This window comes from Pundamilia nyererei, unplaced genomic scaffold (genome assembly GCF_000239375.1).
Source record: "Pundamilia nyererei isolate P.nyererei 1_Seehausen unplaced genomic scaffold, PunNye1.0 scaffold00237, whole genome shotgun sequence".
NCBI lineage: Eukaryota > Metazoa > Chordata > Actinopteri > Cichliformes > Cichlidae > Pundamilia > Pundamilia nyererei.
The window spans coordinates 893,707-911,733 of NW_005187638.1; the positions used below are offsets into that span (position 1 = coordinate 893,707).

At 43.1% G+C, this 18,027-nt stretch overlaps 3 protein-coding genes and 1 non-coding gene across 6 annotated transcripts in view; 2 read left to right on the forward strand and 2 right to left on the reverse strand.

Moving 5' to 3' along the window:
• The window catches only part of setd7 (SET domain containing 7, histone lysine methyltransferase), a 9,796-nt gene extending 6,068 nt beyond the window's left edge, over positions 1–3,728 (forward strand). The window contains exons 7-8 of the mRNA XM_005749131.2: positions 228–385; positions 2,640–3,728. Of these exons, the coding sequence (XP_005749188.1) occupies positions 228–385; positions 2,640–2,832 (351 nt within the window). The 3' untranslated portion in view covers positions 2,833–3,728. The remainder of the gene's footprint in view (positions 1–227; positions 386–2,639) is intronic.
• A 72-nt stretch (positions 3,729–3,800) lies between these two features.
• On the forward strand, positions 3,801–10,371 carry LOC102198856 (uncharacterized). 3 transcript variants are annotated; one of them, XM_005749132.2, is made up of 6 exons: positions 3,801–5,070; positions 5,328–5,387; positions 6,219–6,350; positions 7,520–7,666; positions 9,206–9,260; positions 9,874–10,371. In XM_005749132.2, the coding sequence occupies exons 1-6, from the start codon at positions 4,906–4,908 to the stop codon at positions 9,981–9,983; spliced, it is 669 nt and encodes a 222-aa protein (XP_005749189.1). In that variant the 5' UTR covers positions 3,801–4,905; the 3' UTR covers positions 9,984–10,371. The 3 variants fall into 3 exon arrangements, with proteins under 3 accessions (XP_005749189.1, XP_005749190.1, XP_005749191.1); XM_005749133.2 differs by having other exon boundaries at positions 9,877–10,371; XM_005749134.2 differs by lacking the exon at positions 9,206–9,260.
• A 44-nt stretch (positions 10,372–10,415) lies between these two features.
• On the reverse strand, positions 10,416–17,505 carry rab33ba (RAB33B, member RAS oncogene family a). The gene is made up of 2 exons (XM_005749135.1): positions 17,036–17,505; positions 10,416–14,366 (listed from the first exon to the last, which is right to left on the reverse strand). Exons 1-2 carry the CDS (start codon positions 17,261–17,263, stop codon positions 13,872–13,874), a joined length of 723 nt encoding a protein of 240 aa, XP_005749192.1. The 5' UTR covers positions 17,264–17,505; the 3' UTR covers positions 10,416–13,871.
• A 200-nt stretch (positions 17,506–17,705) lies between these two features.
• Positions 17,706–17,777, reverse strand: trnam-cau (transfer RNA methionine (anticodon CAU)). Its single transcript has one exon. It is a non-coding gene; the product is annotated as a tRNA-Met (tRNA).
• Between the last annotated feature and the right edge of the window lie 250 nt (positions 17,778–18,027).

The window sequence follows — 18,027 nt, forward strand, 5'->3', positions numbered from 1 at the left end:
AAACAAAAGTTGTATCCAAGATGGCCGACTTCTAAATGGCCACCATGGTCACCGCCCATCTTGAGGAGTTTGCCCCTCACATATACTAATGTGCCACAAACAGGACTTTAATACCACCAACCATCCCCATGTTATTACGCTGTATCCATAGAAATGACCCACCCTGTAGAATTATCCCCATTAAATGCGCTTGTGTTTTCTTTGTGTTTTTATCCGTGACTCATCAGGTGGACAGCAGGGACTGGGCACTGAATGGAAACACAATTTCACTCGATGAGGATACCGTGATTGACGTCCCTCAGCCATTTGGCCAGACGGACAGATACTGCGCGTCTCTGGGTCATAAAGCAAACCACTCTTTCATCCCCAACTGCAAATATGACCCGTGAGTATAAGCTGACAGGTTGACCAGCAGAGTCTGACATTTAAAAAAAAGAAGCCTGATGTGATTACAAATTGAACAGAAATAACCTCACTCAGACCAGCTGAAGACTTTCTGTAGTCATGCACCACCAATGTTGTTACTGCTCCCGAAGACATCAAGCAATCTTTGATGAGTTATACAGAAGGGAATTATTCTTAATAGAACTGTTTTTCCTCAGCTAGATCAGTGGTTCTCAAACCTTTTCATCATTCCCCACACATTCACGCCTCATCGAAGCAAAACAGTGACAGAAAGCTGCAACTTTATTTAGATAACAAAGTCATTCACAATGAATCCTTCAGTAATTTTTGTTTTAAACAAACAACTTTCATTTAACTATTTGAGGCTTTTGTCACTAGACTGCTTCATTAGTCTGCAGCACTTCTTCAAAAACAAGTTAAATAGAACGTGAACATTGCCAAACATGGAAAAATAAAGTTCAGTCTTAGTTTTATTAAAGAAAAGAAATCCAGAAACTTGTTCACAGAGATGAAAACATATAATTCAGTGAGCGTTTAATACTCTTCACTCTTAGTGGCTGCAGTGAGCCTGTTTCTGACTGCAGAGCTGTGCTGGGGCATGGTCTGCAGCTGCAGGGGAGACGGGCACACCTGATCAAGCCGATCACGCCAATCCCCAATCATGCCTCGCTGGCTTAAAACTGAATGAACTGGGTCCTGTTGTTGTTGATGTGTGTAGGCTGTAGCACAAAAGCTGCAGCCCAGTGTGTTAGTGGACAGCTGCAATAAGAAGTATACTGAAAATGTGAACACGTGGTCGGGTCTCTCGTGACCCAGTCCTGGTTTTCGGCACCACTGTAAACGATGCACGACAGACCCGACCACGTGTTCACGCTTTTCAGTGCACTTCTTCTTCTTCTTCTTATGGACACACGGCTGCAGCTTTCAGCAGATGTGCATATTATTAATCCTAATTAATTATAAATTTCTTTGTTCTGCTGTAAAAGTTAGTTCAGCGCGACTTTTCTGCCAGGTAACTTGTGCCCCACCTGTCAGAACTGAGAACCACGGAGACAGTTTGAACAGTTCAGTGGTCATGCTGTCTTAATAACACACAGTGTCATATAGTGGGGCTGGAGCCGTTTTCAGCTGTCGGTAGGTGAACAGTGAGCCATAGCCTGGACAGTGAACACCTGATTTGCATGTGGTTATTCCCCTTCCAGTAACAGCAAGTCAAAGATCAAGAGAGAAAAAAGTACATGTACCCCGCTTTAACCCCCTAACAGCAACGGTCCCATTAATGTTGTTATGGAAAATATCACATCAGCACCAGCAGTGGATTCTTTGGTTTTGGTTTTTTTGGGGGGCTAGTCAGTGTAAGGAGGCTAATGCTATACTCATATATACCTCTTGACAGAGGCTGCAGTTATTCTGTGTAGTTGGCCACACTTGTACAAAGATGACAAACGATACAGCTGCTCAGGAAAGCCTGAGCTAAGAGCTCATTGAACTAGCGACATGTAGTGATTTGATTATTTTATTTTACTAAGCTTCAAATGACAAAAAGCTAACTTAGCATGTGAGCACTGTCAAGTTTTAAAGTTAAACCAGTAGTTGTTTTTATAAGCAAATATTAGCATTAGCAGCTTATATCTCATCTGTGTAGAGTAAACACTGAGTTCAGGGTCATCAATCAACCATCATTACTCTCATCATGCACACATTTATTTATTTACGTGTTCGTCTTTGTAAACCAGCAAGGTTTCTTTCCAGGAGCAGGTGCTTAGAGCATTGTTGGCCATCCCATTCAATAAAATAACCGTTGTACCATTCATGTGGAAGCTCCGTGTATTCTATCCTTGTGTTAGCCTGCGTTAGCCTGCTGCACCATCTGAGAGTACAATGTAGAAGTCTCTAAAACACAAAGTTAGATGCTTTGAGAATAAATTCAGGCACCTGTTTACTTTAGTTAACTTTAGTTAACTATTTTAAACAACACTTTCAGTCACTGCCACTTGGGCAGTGGGTGATTCTAATAGGACCAGTCCATGGTACATCCTGCCTCCGGCCCTGTCTCATATCACCTTTCCTACACCAAAAATGTTCCAAAGATTTGCCCCGAGACCCAGTAATATACTAAGCATCTAACTTGTGGTACCATGACAGACGTCACTGTAGCATATCTCACAATGAAATCACAAAGTAGTGTTTCTTGCCTGACTTTGTGCATGTGTGTTTATCCTGGGTTTGCACAGGTTTGTCCATCCTCGTTTTGGGCCAATCAAGTGCATCCGAACCTTGAGGGCTGTGCAAAAAGATGAGGAGCTAACGGTCGCCTACGGTTACGATCACCAGCCAACTGGAAAAAATGGCCCGGAGGCTCCTGATTGGTACAAGCGAGAGCTAGAGGCGTTTGAGCAGAGAGGAGGGGCTCCTACTGGACAGTGAGATTGCAGATGAATACCTCTGGACAATGAAAACGTTCCCCTCTACCTGTGCTACCACCTTACAAGACTGCTGGAGCATTGTGGCAATTGATATTAGAGAAATATTTGCAAAGTTACCAAGTTTAGTATTCAAATGGAATACTACTTGAGCAATTCAGGATGATTGGAGGCCTCTCTCAGGCCAAAGAAACACAAGAACTATGCAAGAAACCAAATGATATTAGAGGAGACACATCTGTGGCTGGAGGCGCCGCTCTGTCTGACATCCTCTTCATCACACACACCCTCATTCAAGTCAAGATTTCTGTGCAACGATGACTTCCTTCAGTTTCCACTGTCTGAATCCTCACTCACTGTATGTGTCTTCTAGCTGCTGCTTACCTAACAGAGCTCCCCTCCAAACACCACTATTTGGACCCCACAGTCTTTGTGTCATCTGTTGCAAACTGTTCAGCCCACACTTCATTTGCACTAATTTACGTATCCCAATCTATACATTTCATAAAGTGTAACTTGACAGATCTGTTTACTTGCCGTACAGGATAAACATTGCAGTGGCTAATTTATTTCTAAGATCTGAAGTGGTTAGGTACTGTACGCCCTGAGCTTTGTAAAGGGCGTTTCTAATCCCAGAACTTTGGGAGAAAATAATGGAATGTCTGCCATTACTCACCTGTGAGCTTGTTTCACTTTTCTAACCAAACTATCTGTGTGCATATGCTCTCGGAAATAAAAGTACAAGGTAAGGAAACCCAGTCTGCATGCATCATCATCTTAAGACACAAGAATGGAAAGTTTCGACTTTTTTTGTTTTCATTTTTAATTGGTAGAATCTCCTGTAGCAGCAACGACCCCCATAACATCGCTGCTGATTGATAAAACGATGAGGACAGACTATTGACGAGTTCTCATCCTCTCTTTACCCATGTGCTCATTATCCTGTGTCCTGATTTATCACATCAGCCAAAACAGCGCTATCATTAATATTTTAATGTTTACAAAAACACAAATACAGTCACTGAAGAAAACAAGTTTTCACCGCTCTGGTTTCAGATGTCCAGGAGGCTACTTGGTAAACATGAAAGTAAATCTTGGCTTCCATATTTTTATTCCTTGACTCTAGCTTTGTGTGATTCACAGTTTACTTGCGTACTTGTAATAAGAGCCGTGTGCCGGACATCATACAGGTGCACGAATAGAAAGACTGCTTGGATCCTAAAGGTTTGGTTCGTGTGGATTAGGTGTAGATATCACAAAGAAAAGCATGATCAAGATCTTAAAGATAACCTGTAAACACACACTCACGGTGTACAAGAACAGCTTCTTACTGCAGCAAAACAATGTTCTGTAAACTTCTCCATAAAGCTACTTGTGCAATAACCATTAACCTGACAGAGATGAGAGATGGATCAAAATGTTGTCTAAATCGGGAAAGTCTGGGGGCTCCAAAGCAAGTTTTATTTCAGGGGAAAGCCTAGCTTCTTCTATGCAACGTGTCTTATCGATTTAATTGATTATCGTGGCTCAAAAGTCCACACAGTTGAGAGGATCGCTGTTTTCAGAGTCCATCCATTTTCGTTCCTGGTTTTGCCCATCGTTGTGCAGCTTAGGAGACCGGGCCGGTCGCAGGGCTGAAAGTCTTTGGACCGTGGAGAGCACGGACACTCCACGCCGAAAGGACCGGGCTGGATTTAAGGTCAGGAGCTTCCACAGTGTGCGTGTTAAACCTGCAGTGAGGGTGGGGCTTGGCTGCCCACGGTCCAGACTCTGGACTCGGAAATCCCTTCCTGCTCTCCACCTGCCGCCGGGCACAGGTTAACGGATAAACTTCCTACCTGCTGAACCAACATCGAGATCCGTCGAGTGCCCGGAAGATTCACTTTACCCGATAAAAGGGCCGTCGGACGAGAACAACAACGACACAGGTGTCGGTAGCGGGACTCATGTTTCTGAAAGCCGCTGCGAGGTTCAAAGTAACTTCAGGTTTCCACCGTCGAGCAGCTCCACCTTTCTTCTGACCAGAGTTGGCACACGAAGGACTTCAGGGTGCTTTGCGTCGGGTTAGCACCCGGACATGGACCGGTACAGGTACTTTATTTTTAACCAGAAGGGCGTGCTCGGCCTCGGTATCCTCCAGGTGGCTTGTGCTGGTCTCTGTGTGGTCTGCGGGCTCATGGACGCTGTTTTTCGCAAGGACACTCCGCTGAGTACCACCAGGACGCCGCTGTGGGGAGGACTGGTGAGACTAACGGGCATTCAGTATAACACAAACCCGCAGGACACCTGCCTGTTCGGGTATAAAACTAAACGGGTTTCGTCACTTAGATCTCCCGCTAGGATCCTTGTTTTGTCATCACTTTTCTTCTCAGCACTGTTTTGACCAAAGCTTTAGGCAACGAGTCTAGCGTTCTCTCCGTGAGAAATACACGGAGGATTTCCGCGTGAACAGTGTTAAAGACTTTCTCCCTGCATTTTAAACTGTGTCACTTTCTTTAGATCATGGCCTCTCCAGGTGTGCTGGCGCTGTTTGCCTCCCAGAGGAAGAACCCAGTACTGGTCAGTGTGATGGTTGCCATTTATTCTTGACTGATAACATCAGCAGGACTTTTAGAATGAATGAACGTGTCCGTTTCTCTGGAAAACAAGCAAACAAAAATAACAAGAAAATAAAAATAAAAAGATTCCGCAAAGTAGGAGGAGTAAATTCAGAGTTGTACTTTAGTTAAGGTGTTGGTGCATCTCTCACATTCGCATTAAAGGCCAACCATGCACCTTTGCTGAACTCACCTGTTATTTGATGTTTGTCCCCCACACAGCACTCTGAGCACTACAGCCAGTGAAACTTCACACAGATACAAGTGTGTGATGGGTGTTACTTCAGCAGCCCTGTCACAATAAAGAACCGTTTAAGGACCTCTGGTTAAAACTTGGATTTGGGCCTTTCCTCACCTGCCAACCTGCTAATGTTTACATATTAAATCTGCCACCAGCAGGTTCCTGTTCAGTCCATCAACAGGGCTTTGGACTAAAAATAAATTATTTGGATTATGATGGTCAAGGATGCAAGGGACCAGGCGAGGTAGATGCAGATGGTCCAGTGTGGAAGAAGAAAGTTTATGATGTACTTAATTTATTTTCCTCTTCAGACAACATGTTCTCTAATCGAACTCTAACAAACCGATACCCCGCCCTACACCTAATTCTAAACCAATACAAACTCGTACAGCTCTTTGGAGCGCTGTAAGAACCAGCCAGACTGTATTCACTTTCTAAAAATGTCCTTTCTCCAATGGTTTGAAACTCAAACTTGGCTTCATTAAAAGGTAGTCGTACACACATAAGCACAGAGTCCTCTTTCTTTGGCTGAACTTGTGTGTCTGTCCTCAGGTGAGTGTGATGGTGGTGGCCTCAGGCCTGTCTGTTTTGGCTGCAATCATCATATCAAGTTACTCCTGTCTGACCCTCACCTATGGGCAGGAGGATAAAGAGGTCTTCCATCACCACAACAGTCCTGAAGTGGTAACCTGCACACACACAATCACTGTTTTAATCAGTGACTCGTTTCTTGACGAAGTCAGTTGTAGTAAATAAGACCTGGTTGCATTTCATCAAGAACTAACAGGTCCTGCTGTTGTGAATGACCAGCTTGAGGTGCTTTTACACAACGAGTTTCAGGAACTTTAACTTCTCAAGATCATCTGCAGGGGTAAAGTGGTTGAAACATTCAGGAAAATACGTTCAATCCCTGTCTGCTCCAGTCTGCATGCCAAATATCCTTTGGGAAGATACTGACCCCAGGTTGCTCTCCAGTACATCCATCGGAGTGTGAATGTGTGTGAATGTTAGATAAGAAGTGCTTGTGCAAATGGGTGAATGAGGCAAGTTGCTTTGAGTGCTCAGAGTAGAAAGTGTTCTAGGAACAGGTCCATTGATCATGTTCCTTATCGGAGGTCTCCAATTATTTTAGATGTGACACTGGTCACCTGCATCTCCTGCACAGTTACTTGTGCAGGAACCTAGCATAACCTTTCTGAATGTCCTGACACATTAATGTTGTTCAGCAAACAAACAAATCAAATTCCATGTTTGGGGTTTTTTGTTGTTGTTGTTGTTGTTGTTGTTGTTTTTCTGTTCCTCTGAGTGGGTTGATGATTTACATATTTACCAGCAGCTCATGTTAGCATGCCTTTAAGCTCACATCTTCCAACAATGTCAGAGGCGTCCTATTGGAGAGGGAAACCTTGCTATGCGTTCTCCTGATGTGATCTTGACTCACATCAGCAGCACTTCTGGCCAGCTGTTTCGCAGTAGTGCAGACACTAGGATGAAGCATGGATGTGTGAGCTGGTGTTGCTGCTAAGGATGTGGGACGTCAGTGCTGCCTGTCTGTCACATCCTGATGTTTTTTATATGCCCTCCTTTGTACGACTCTATATATGCAGACTTATCCACAGTTCATGGAAGTTGATTACACACAAACATGTCTTGTGGCTTTCCAGTTTTGTTTTGTTTTTGGGTAGTTTGCTGAAATGTGTAACAAAAATGTCCAACACATGGAGGGATAAATAAATGTGCAGCTTTTTGTTTCGGTGCTGGTGTTTTAGAGAGATAATTTCACTCTGATCTCCCCCCATTTCTTTATTACACACACACTTCATGGCTGTAACATTGTTCGTCTCCCTGCACAGACGTTTGTGCTTCATCGGATGGTGAAAGGTGCCAACGCCACCATCCTGCTAACCTGCGCCATCAGCCTGGTTTTCTCCTCTGTCATCGGCTACATGGGCTGTCGCAGCATCCCCTTGTGTGCCTGCTATGATGCCAGAACTGGACTGGTAAGGACAGCATAGTAAAAAATCATAACATGTTTTCATCTCAAATTATTTATTTAGAATGAACAAAAAACACAAAGGTCAAATTTACTCTAATGTGCTGTAATTGTAAGGAACAAGAACCCTGAAAGTCATGATTTCATTTGAAAACGCTAAGATTAAAGCAACATGATAACCCTCACATTAAAATATGAGTAACGGTGTATTTCAGAGGAAGACGACTCTGGTTTTTAACTAAAGAAAAACGTGAACTAATAACACGTGCAGAATGTTTTTATGTTGCAAACATACTTGGACAAAGACACGGGTCAGGACTAAATGTGTTTGCCACACAGATTTAAACAAAAAAAGAAGCTACCTATGGTTGTTTTCGTAGGATTGTCCACATTCACTAAGGAGCTGCTAACATTAGCCTAAAATATTAGTTACAGCTTGCTAGTTCCAGCATAGCTCCGCATGTTTCCAGACTAGATGCTGCAGATTTTGGTCCATACTGACAGTTGCAGCAGTTGCTATAGATTTGCCATTTGCACATCCCTGATGCAAATCTCCCACTCTGCCACATCCCTGTAATGGATTGAGGTGTGGTGACTGTGGAGGTGATTTGAGTGCAGCGAACTCGGTGTTACTGAGCTGTTTGAGATGAGCTTTGTGACGCTGTGCAGCCATCAGAAGATGAGCACACTGAAAGACGACATGGTCAGCTTCATTTATAACGAGTCTCCAAAAGTGTCTCCACCATTACAAGTGGCACCAGCATCCTGAGGAGCAGCTGAAAGCCAGGATGGAGCCGTGTGCAGTTGATAACATTTTGGTGAGTCACTGTGACCTGATCGGCTCATAGGAGCAGCACCCAACGGCGTCTTCTGCTTTAGCCCGTTTGATTCAAAGTTCAACAAGGCTGTGCTTTCTGAGATTCTCTTCACCACACCTTGGTCATAACGGGTGCTTATTTGAGTTCACGTTGCATCAGTATCAGATTGAAATAGTCTGGCTCTGATCTCTGGCATCAACAGGGAAGTGCAGCACACTATACATTTACATCAAAAGGGCTTTGGACAGGCGTACCTAATGAAGCGGATCCTAAATGTTTGCAGGAAAATGGCCCAGCTGTTTGAGCTGGTTTATTGATTGTGCGATATCAGCAAGCGCTCTCTGATTAGTTTAACGTCTCATTACAAAGTGCTGTGAATTTCCCAACTGTGGGACTAATAAAGCCTATCTTATCTTACGCGTCTTATGATTATTTTCAAACTGATGGTTCCAGTTGGAGTAAACAAGGCAATTAAGACCAGATATGATTAAGGGTGGGCGTTGTGGTTGTCAGGTTGCTGCCATATAAGTCCAGCGTGTCTTCATTTCTTAGTTGGGTCCACCCCTTGGTTCTCATGTCCAGTTTCCTAAAACCAAGCTGGTGACGTCTTTAAAAAAAACCTTTACTAACCAGTGTGACATAATCACAGTGGGGTTCTCACGAGGCCACACCTGGATGTTCTGTTTTCACTTCAGTTTGTTCACCATGTGTTGTGTGTGTGTTTTCAGGAGAGCCTGGTTCCTCAGTGTGATCCCGGGGACACGGAGATGTGCACTTTGCAGAGTAAGCTTTAAATGTGGATCCTGTGTTAGGAAATTTTCTCAATAATCAAGGTGAACCCAGCATATAACATTTTAATGTGGTGGATTTAGGTTAAGTGTGTGTTGGTGTTTTATCACCAAACAATGATAACAAAGAAAGAAATTTCAGACACTACTCAGGAAATCTCACCATGAAGCCTCTGACAGAGAATGAGACGATCATGTACAATGAAGCAGCAGGTTCAAAGGTCACGGGGGCATCCACATTAGTGTGCTGCTCTGTCAGGTTTGTGTAGCAGTGGGCCTGATTGGTCTCTAGTGGTAAAAGGAAGTAGCATGAGCACTCTTCCTCTGAAACATATTCATTAATCTTTTTTCTTGTACTTGTCACATGAAGCATTGTGGGAGGGGCTTGAATCTAATCTGCAAAACAACAGCATCGTTTTTCTGATGCCAAACAACATAGGCTGAGCGGGCCACCATTATGATCCAGAGACTTCTAATAAACGTCCCACCCATTAACTAGTCGCGCCTTTATGCACCACAAACTCAGGGGACCTAAGTCTCGCCCGTGTTTCTGTTTTTTGTTGTCCAACTCTCAGCAGTCCTGTAATGAAGTTCTCATGTGTGTCCAGCAGGAGGAGACAACAGGCTGTTTAACTCTCCAGCTCAAACGACTCACAAAGACGATCCAGAAGAAGAGGAGGGTTCCTCCAACCTGCCCCCATACAGCAGACTGACCTGACACCATGCCTGTTGGGGACTTCATACTCCTGCTTGCTTCCTTCTGACTGCAGGTTCATTATATTTAAAGCTAAAGTCTATGGGTTTACTTCTGAGCACAGGCAGAGGCGGAATTACATAATTCAAGTGAAGCTCAAGATGCCAAGTCTTGAAAAACAGGACTTTTTACAGATCTGTTGTGAGACATGAATTGTTGCGCTGTGGGAGTTTCTTTTGGTTAATGGCCTCACAATTCCACAGTCAGACTCATTTAAACTTGCCAAAGCCTGAACACCTGTGTGTGCGTCGTGTCAGTACTTTCATGTTTAATTCTTTTTACGCTGTGTGAATGACTTTTGCTCTGACTTAATATATTTGATATGTATGCATTAAATACAAATTGGACTGAACTGTTGGAGAGCTGAAACATTATTGCACATAAAACCACAGAATCTCCCTTTTTCTCCACCAGTTTAATGGATTTAATTCATTTCTTTCGGCCCATTTACAGTAAGATATACAGCAATCCTGTCTTGCATCTTTAAAGAACAAAAGTAAACCAAAGGAAGTTACAGTAGAGCCCAGTGTGAAGGCGGACTTGGAATGAAAACAAAGGACACTTTGCGAACAGAAAAAAGCAGCCGAGCCCACAACAATTAAAACCCACGCAGTGCCCACCCCCCCATTCCAGTCACATCACTGACAGGCTCCACAGATGCTTGGGCTGTGAACAGCAAGTCCTGAGAGAAAGTGGTGTTTTCATTTACTGTGTGTCTCTAGTGTACCAGCTGTGGTCAGACATGCACAAACTGACACAAAGCCACAAAATGACTCTATGGACACCAGCAAAGGGGCCGTCGCTGCTTGTGGACGGAATGATGGCATTTATTGTAGAATGCTGCCAGACATGCTTAGTATTATATCACAAGCTTATGTGTAATCTAAGTAGCGGATGTAGACATTACTCCACATGTTAAGACACCTGAGCGACGCACTATGAAGTAGGGAAATCCAAGGTCAGCGCAATGTCTGCAATAACAATTTGCCTGATAGTTAATTTTCCCTTTTTTGTAAAGAAAAAACTATTTAAAGCTTGAGAGTCCCGGGTATTTAACCCTTTGATGAACTGTCCTCTTGGAGGTGGTTCCAGAGCAGATTCACATCTCTAGGTCACGCTAGCCATGGTGTCAATCCTTCATCAGGTGTCCCCCCCCCCCCACCATCCTGTGAGTTGTTATGGTCACACAGACAAAGGTGTGAGTGAGGGCTTAATGACCTGGGAGGGGATCTGAAGAATGCATCGTGGGTGGATGATGGCTGGCGTCACCGCCACCACATTGATACATACTTAACTTATTTGTTTTAATCATCTGATTGGCCAGCAGAATTGTACCCTACACATAAAAAGCAGTATTTAACCAGTATTTCCCGTAAAGGTTCCCGTTTGACTGACTGAGCACATTCCTTATATGTCATTGCTCCTGAATTACAGACAAGATTAGGAATTGGAAAAGCAATAGCGCCATATTTTTGTGGGGCATCTTAGAACATTAGCATCAAATAGCCAAAGGTTTTTCAAGATTTATCGATATCTTAATAAAAATGTATTTAAATGTATTTATTAAGCTATAGGTCCTGTTACATTTTATATTCCTGGCAACTTCTGCAATGCCACAATCTCAGTGTTCATCAGCAGGGTATTTAGTCCCAGTTTTTATGTTATAGGAAAACTACAGATCTTGTTTCAGGAAGCAAATCCATTCAAAAACAAAAACCTGGAGAAAAGAGAGTGAAACAGTGCTAGCTCTTTTCAGACTGTGGTACTCTATTGCAGTATACAAAGGTTCATTTAAAGGCCTAATAATAACAACTGCTGCACACAGACTGTACATACATAGAAAACACCTTACCAGTTCCTCCCACTGTTCAGAAGTGAAACAAAAACAGAGGAAATTAGCAAACTAGATTAGCAGCTAGATGGTAGCCATGATTTCCTGGATATTTTAGCTCCAATTATGAGGAGCTATATTAAGGCCTGACATGAAAAAGACTTGATCATTTCCTCACCTTTTATTGGCACAATGTTTCAGTAAAGGTGCGAAAGATAATACCATTTGTTAACTGTCCGCTAATGCTAATGCTACGTTTACAAACAATTTATTAGCAAAGATTTTGCTCAAAAAACAAATTTGAGTTGTCTCGTAATTATGTGGATGGTTTTGTGCTTCCCTGGGACATTTATCAGGACATTAAGTACCAAGTATATCTACTGGTAGCTGTGGTTAGCAATGACTGTACATGCACTGAAAACACCTTAGCAGTTTCCCCCACTGTTAGGAGGAACAGGAAGTGGATTAATATCGTTTTCTCTGAAGCAGCTTCAGCTGTAAAAATAAAAGTGAGCTGACACAGATGGGAGTGGTTCACTAGGTGCGATGCCAGTAGCAGACATCACGGCATGAACTTGATGTTGAATCTTTTTGTTTGGCTGGAAAAGATGTGATGAATTGGTCATAATGGACACATGATTGTTGTACATGCTCCCAGACCCTGCCGTGGTTTGAGGTTGTCCTAATAATTGACAAATAGCTAAAATTTGCCTTTAACTTTACGAAACCACTCTGTAAAACTGTCATTGAAGTAATCATACTTCTTTACTTTCCATCTACTCTTAATATTAAACAAACTTCACTTCGGCATAATAATAAAGTTCATATAGTAGGAGGAAAAAGAAAGGTTGTCCATAACTCAATGAATCAGCCCAAAACAGAGTGGAAAAAACTCCACTTTTTCTATAAAAAGTCAATAATGTGGATATTGTTCCCTCCATGCATTTCATTCCAATTTAGTATTTCAGTGAACTCGTTATGACTAAGTTACACACAGAATATTAATGTAAGTGGACAATTTTTTAATCACTGGAGTAAAAGCAACAGGATTTAAAGGCACCCTGTGAAGTTTTCAACTCATAGTTGTAGCCGCTGTTTTTAACGGTCTGCACACTCTGCTAGCACGCGCCTGTTTCTGCTTCTTATAATTAACTTTAGCATTAATGGTGATAACAAGCTAAGAAAGCAAGCAGTTCAGCAAAAACACCCTCAGCTTCTGGAGGGCGACCAATCAGAAGAAAGTGTATGAACAGAGGGGATACACTGGAAATTCAAAGTCCCAGGAATAAAGAATTAAATGTAGTGTTACTTGAGAAAAGTTAGTCTGATGGTGTCCCAGAATAGAAACATAGACCGTGGACTGGGACGACCAGATCCCATGTGAAATATTCAGAATACTGCATCTGCATATTCACACTCAACATAAACAAAGAGTGAAAATACTATTTAGATGCAAACTTCACATGGAGCCTTTGATGAGACAACTAAAACCAGCCACCTGTGGAGTGTTACACCCACGAGGGGCGCAGAGATAACATGACCAACACCTTTAAGATAATGCAGTCTACAAACATTATAATACCACAGTGACACCGCTCTTCTAACATACAGTCTAATTAAACAGCATGTAGTGCATTACTTTGTAAAGTGCTCTGTTATTTTGACCCTACATATCTGCCTCTACTGAAGGAGTTAAACGAATAATTACTGATTTAATATCAGATTTTTGGCCCCAGTTTTCCAATCATTCATTGGCACAGTTCATTTCCGTGAACCCTGCCAATCCTAGACAGTCACATACTGCCTCAAATGGTTATAAGTCAGTTAAGCACAAGCAGTGAACTAATATATCCTCTACTGGAAACATTCATCTGTTGTTCTGATTGTGAAGCCATTTTTTAAGAACAATTTTCTCTTTTTTGACATCCGTTCTTCGCTCTGCCCCGTCTGCCTCCAACCTCATCAGCCATCAGCCACCTTGGGCCGAGCTCGTCTCCTTCTATCCTCTCCGTTAGCCCATCTCAGCAGCTGGTGCAGCCCCAGCTCCTGGTCCCGTCCCCCCCATCATCCTGCCCCCTGTTTAGGTTGATGGTTCCCCCTGATGCCTCAGGGGGCTGGCTGAGCACCAGGGGCTTCTGAGACTTCAGCTTATGGGCGACTGTCATGAAAATAGCCTCGACATGGTCACTATTTCCATAGTTTCTGTCTCCTTGGCTGTTGGGATTCTTTGCAGATGTCTCAAACAGCGGCATGGAGTGGGCGTCTGCGAACTGTTGAGCCAAGTCCGTGTTTACTTGCACGGAGTCTTGGAGGTCACACTTGTTTCCGACTAAGATCCTGGGTACCTCTGTGCCCAGTGCATGCTGCTTGCACTCTTCGATCCAAGCAGGGAGGCTGTGGAAGCTGGCAGCGTTGGTGATGTCATAGACAAAGACAACAGCGTGCACGTTGCGGTAGTAGTGCTGCACCATGGACTTCCTGAAACGCTCCTGGCCTGCAGTGTCCCACAGCTGGATCTGTACGAGACAATACAGAAGTGAAATCCTGCCAGAAGACAAGCAGTGATGTCATTTACTCACAAATTACATTCATTATTATAATAAGATTATTATTATTATACCGTTTTTCTAATCTTACTGACTGCTCCAAGTGGTTTTAGTTAGAACAGTCCAAACTAGAACTGTGTTTTTATCCATATTATTGTGTCACTAAGTTCTACTGTCAGCCAAAAACCATTACAAACACAACACTGACACACTGTTTCTACATTGTTGCAGGTCTCATGATCTGTGCATCAGTATTAGAAATTAGGGAAGAGTCAGTTAGTGTTGAAATGTGGCTGTCATTGTTAATGCCAGTTAACTGAATTAGCTGCCAACTGGAGATACCACAGCAGCTGTTCTTATTGTATTACTTCCTATGATGACGTATGTGTCGCTGGCACTCCTGTAGTGCAGTGCCTGCAATTGTGCAGCCACAGCAAATGAAGCCCTTTACGATCACACTTATGCAACACAGAAATCCAAATATCTGTGCAGATCATTGATGCAGCTAGCTCATTAACTGAAATACCTGGTCTAAATATGTTCAAAGTTCTTTCTCTTATAAAGACCCCCCCCCCCCCCAAAAAAAAAGGTCAGATTAAGTGGTACATTGTTCTAAAGCGAGCGCAGTGGAGTAGGCGAGGTTAAACATTGGCCACACAAACATACATTTGAGTGGATTTAGGAGCCATTAAAATCTTTGATAATCAAGTCATGTTTTAAATGTTGTAGGAATGTGTGGCACTTTGTAAATATTACTGAAAACAGATTCGTTTGTAAAGAGTGGCTAATGTTAGCAAAGCTAGCAACAGCAACCTTTCCTTCTTTACAGGCTCACAACTGTACAGACAAAATCAACATGGTGTGGACCAAACTGTTGAGGCAGTAGAGTGCAGTAAAAAAAATTAGAATCACAATTGACAGAACATTTTACTCAACTCGATTAACATTCTTTTATACGCTTGTCTTCCTGCATGGTCAGTGACTGTGTAATGCTTATCTATAGCCATTTTCCACTAGTACCTACTCCGGTCGGCTCGACTCGACTCTGTTGTTAGGGTTTTCCATTAGCTGGTACTACCTGGTACAAGATACCTTTTTAGTACCTTCTCGGTTGGGGTTCCATACCAGCCAGGTGGTCTGAAAATGTGACGTCAACAGACTGCATACCAAATATTGGCTAGTCAGTGGCACCACTTCTAAAACCAGATCAAAGTGAGGTTATTGTACTTGCTCCTAAAAATCTTAGAAATATGGTATCTAAGCAGATTCTTACTCTGGGTGGCAGTACCTTGGCCTCCAGTAACGCTGTGAGGAACCTTGGAGTCATTTTTGACCAGGACATGTCCTTCAAACAAACTTCAAACAAATATGTAAGACTGCTTTCTTCATTGTGTGTAATATGTGCACCAACATCTCTAAAATCAGAAATATCCTGTCTCAGAGTGACGCTGAAAAACTAGTTCATGCATTTATTACTTCCAGGCTGGACGACTGTAATTCATTATTATCAGGAAGTCCTAAAAACTCCCTGAAAAGCCTTCAGCTAATCCAAAATGCTGCAGCAAGAGTCCTGACAGGGACTAGAAAGAGAGAGCAGATTTCTCCTGTTTTGGCTTCCTGTTAAATCCAGAATTCAAAATCCTGCTCCTCACATACAAGGTCTTAAATAATCAGGCCCCATCTTATCTTAATGACCTTGTAGTAGAGTTGGATGTCTCGAGACTGGTCTTGGTCTTGAGAAAACTTTTACGTGGTCTTGTCTCAGTCTTGCTGTCTCAGATCGACATAGTGCTCCAATCCCTCCATATTGTGGCCAATCACATGCGATGATATAGGATAATATCATTATGTGAAAAACAGAGAGGGTAAGAGACGCGACAGTCAAGTGGAGCGTGCGTCTGTCCTCTCAGTAAGTCTTGGTATTGGTCCTGGTTTAGGCAGTCTTGACTACAAGTCTGCCTTATAGTAACATATATTTTTTAAACCTGGCAACGAGGCTTTATAAATAACAACGTGGCCCCCACGTGTGACAAATAGCCATAGACTAAGCAATAGGTATATCATTGCTCAACGTCCTCCATTGTTGTGGTGTTCACAACAAATGACATCACAGGACTTTTGGCCAGTTCGTGGACGAGTTGAAAATTCCGACTTCAACTGGAAAACACTACATGATTTAAAGGAGACAGAATTTAGAAAGAAAAGATGGGCAAGAGTACTTCAATTAGATCTTCTGCATGTTGGTTTTCATTTAATATCGATTAAGTGCCCATGGCTGATGTCACGATGACTACGTCCATCGTTTATATACAGTCTGTAATCACTTGCCTACAGATGAGAACTTGTAACAAGGATTAAATAGTGCTGTTTCAAAGTGACCATCCAAATGATCCTAATGACCTGCACATCAGGGTTGGTATCTCTGAGGTCGAAGTAAAACATGTCCCAAGTACTACAGAAGGCATTTTTCACATAGCTGCTGCAGTGGACCTGATCAGAGGCCCACTGATAAGACCTGCCACTAGCTGTCAATCACCATATAGCATAAACCGTTTTGTGTTGTCGTTGAACCTTGCAGTCCAGCCAAGACACCCTGAGGAACTGGATGTGTAACAATGAAGCTCCTCTGCAGTACACACCTTGATATTTTCGCCGTCAATCTCGACCAGTCTCTCCCTGAAGTCCACCCCGATCGTGGCCTCGGTCTTCTCGGGGAACTTGCCGGCACAAAAGCGGTAAGTGAGACAGGTCTTCCCGACCCCGGAGTCCCCGATGACGATGATTTTGAAGATGCGGGTCCTCGGCGGTGGAAGACTGGAGCTCGTCAGGGAGCTGGAGAATTCAGCTGACGACCCGCTCTCCGCCATATCACAACGAAGAGCTGGACGACTCTGGGCTCAGTGTCCACTAGCTGTCAGTTATCAGGCTCCACTGCAGCTACTGCTCGGTCTGAACTCAGGCGGTTACAGGACGAGAAGAGCAGCTGCTGCGTGAGCCATCTTTAGAAAATGTCAATGTATACACTGATCTTTGTCTCTAAACGAGCGCATCCCTGTAAACACTCCTATCCGCAGCCTACCTAGGAAGACACGTTCAACGTAGTCCAAACAACGTGGCGTCTCGCGAGATTGTATTTTACGTGAGGTTCACGTCCAGTGAGAAATAATGTAAAAATGAACTTCATATAAGAAACCTCTAATCACTAAAAAAGGACACTGAATTTAACCGGTCATCCATGAGCTGTGTGGGAAATGCATAAAGATTGGGATCACTGAATTACGTCAGAAATCTTGAAGGGACAAAAACAGATAGCAGAGGATGGTTTCGATCCATCGACCTCTGGGTTATGGGCCCAGCACGCTTCCGCTGCGCCACTCTGCTGCAGTTGAAGACAGTTGACTGTTACGTGTATTCGTTTTTAAAAAAAAGCATAAAAAAGGACTAGGTTTAATTTCCGAGTTCAGACTCCGCTTCAGGTCCCAAAGTCAAACACACACTGCGACATCACTGAGAGTTAAAAACTGTCTAAATTCTTTCATTTTTAATAAAATGATCAGTGTGGCTGATCTTTTTATTTAATGACCATTCGAGCTCGAATGCACATTGGATATGCTTTTGGCAGACTGAAAGC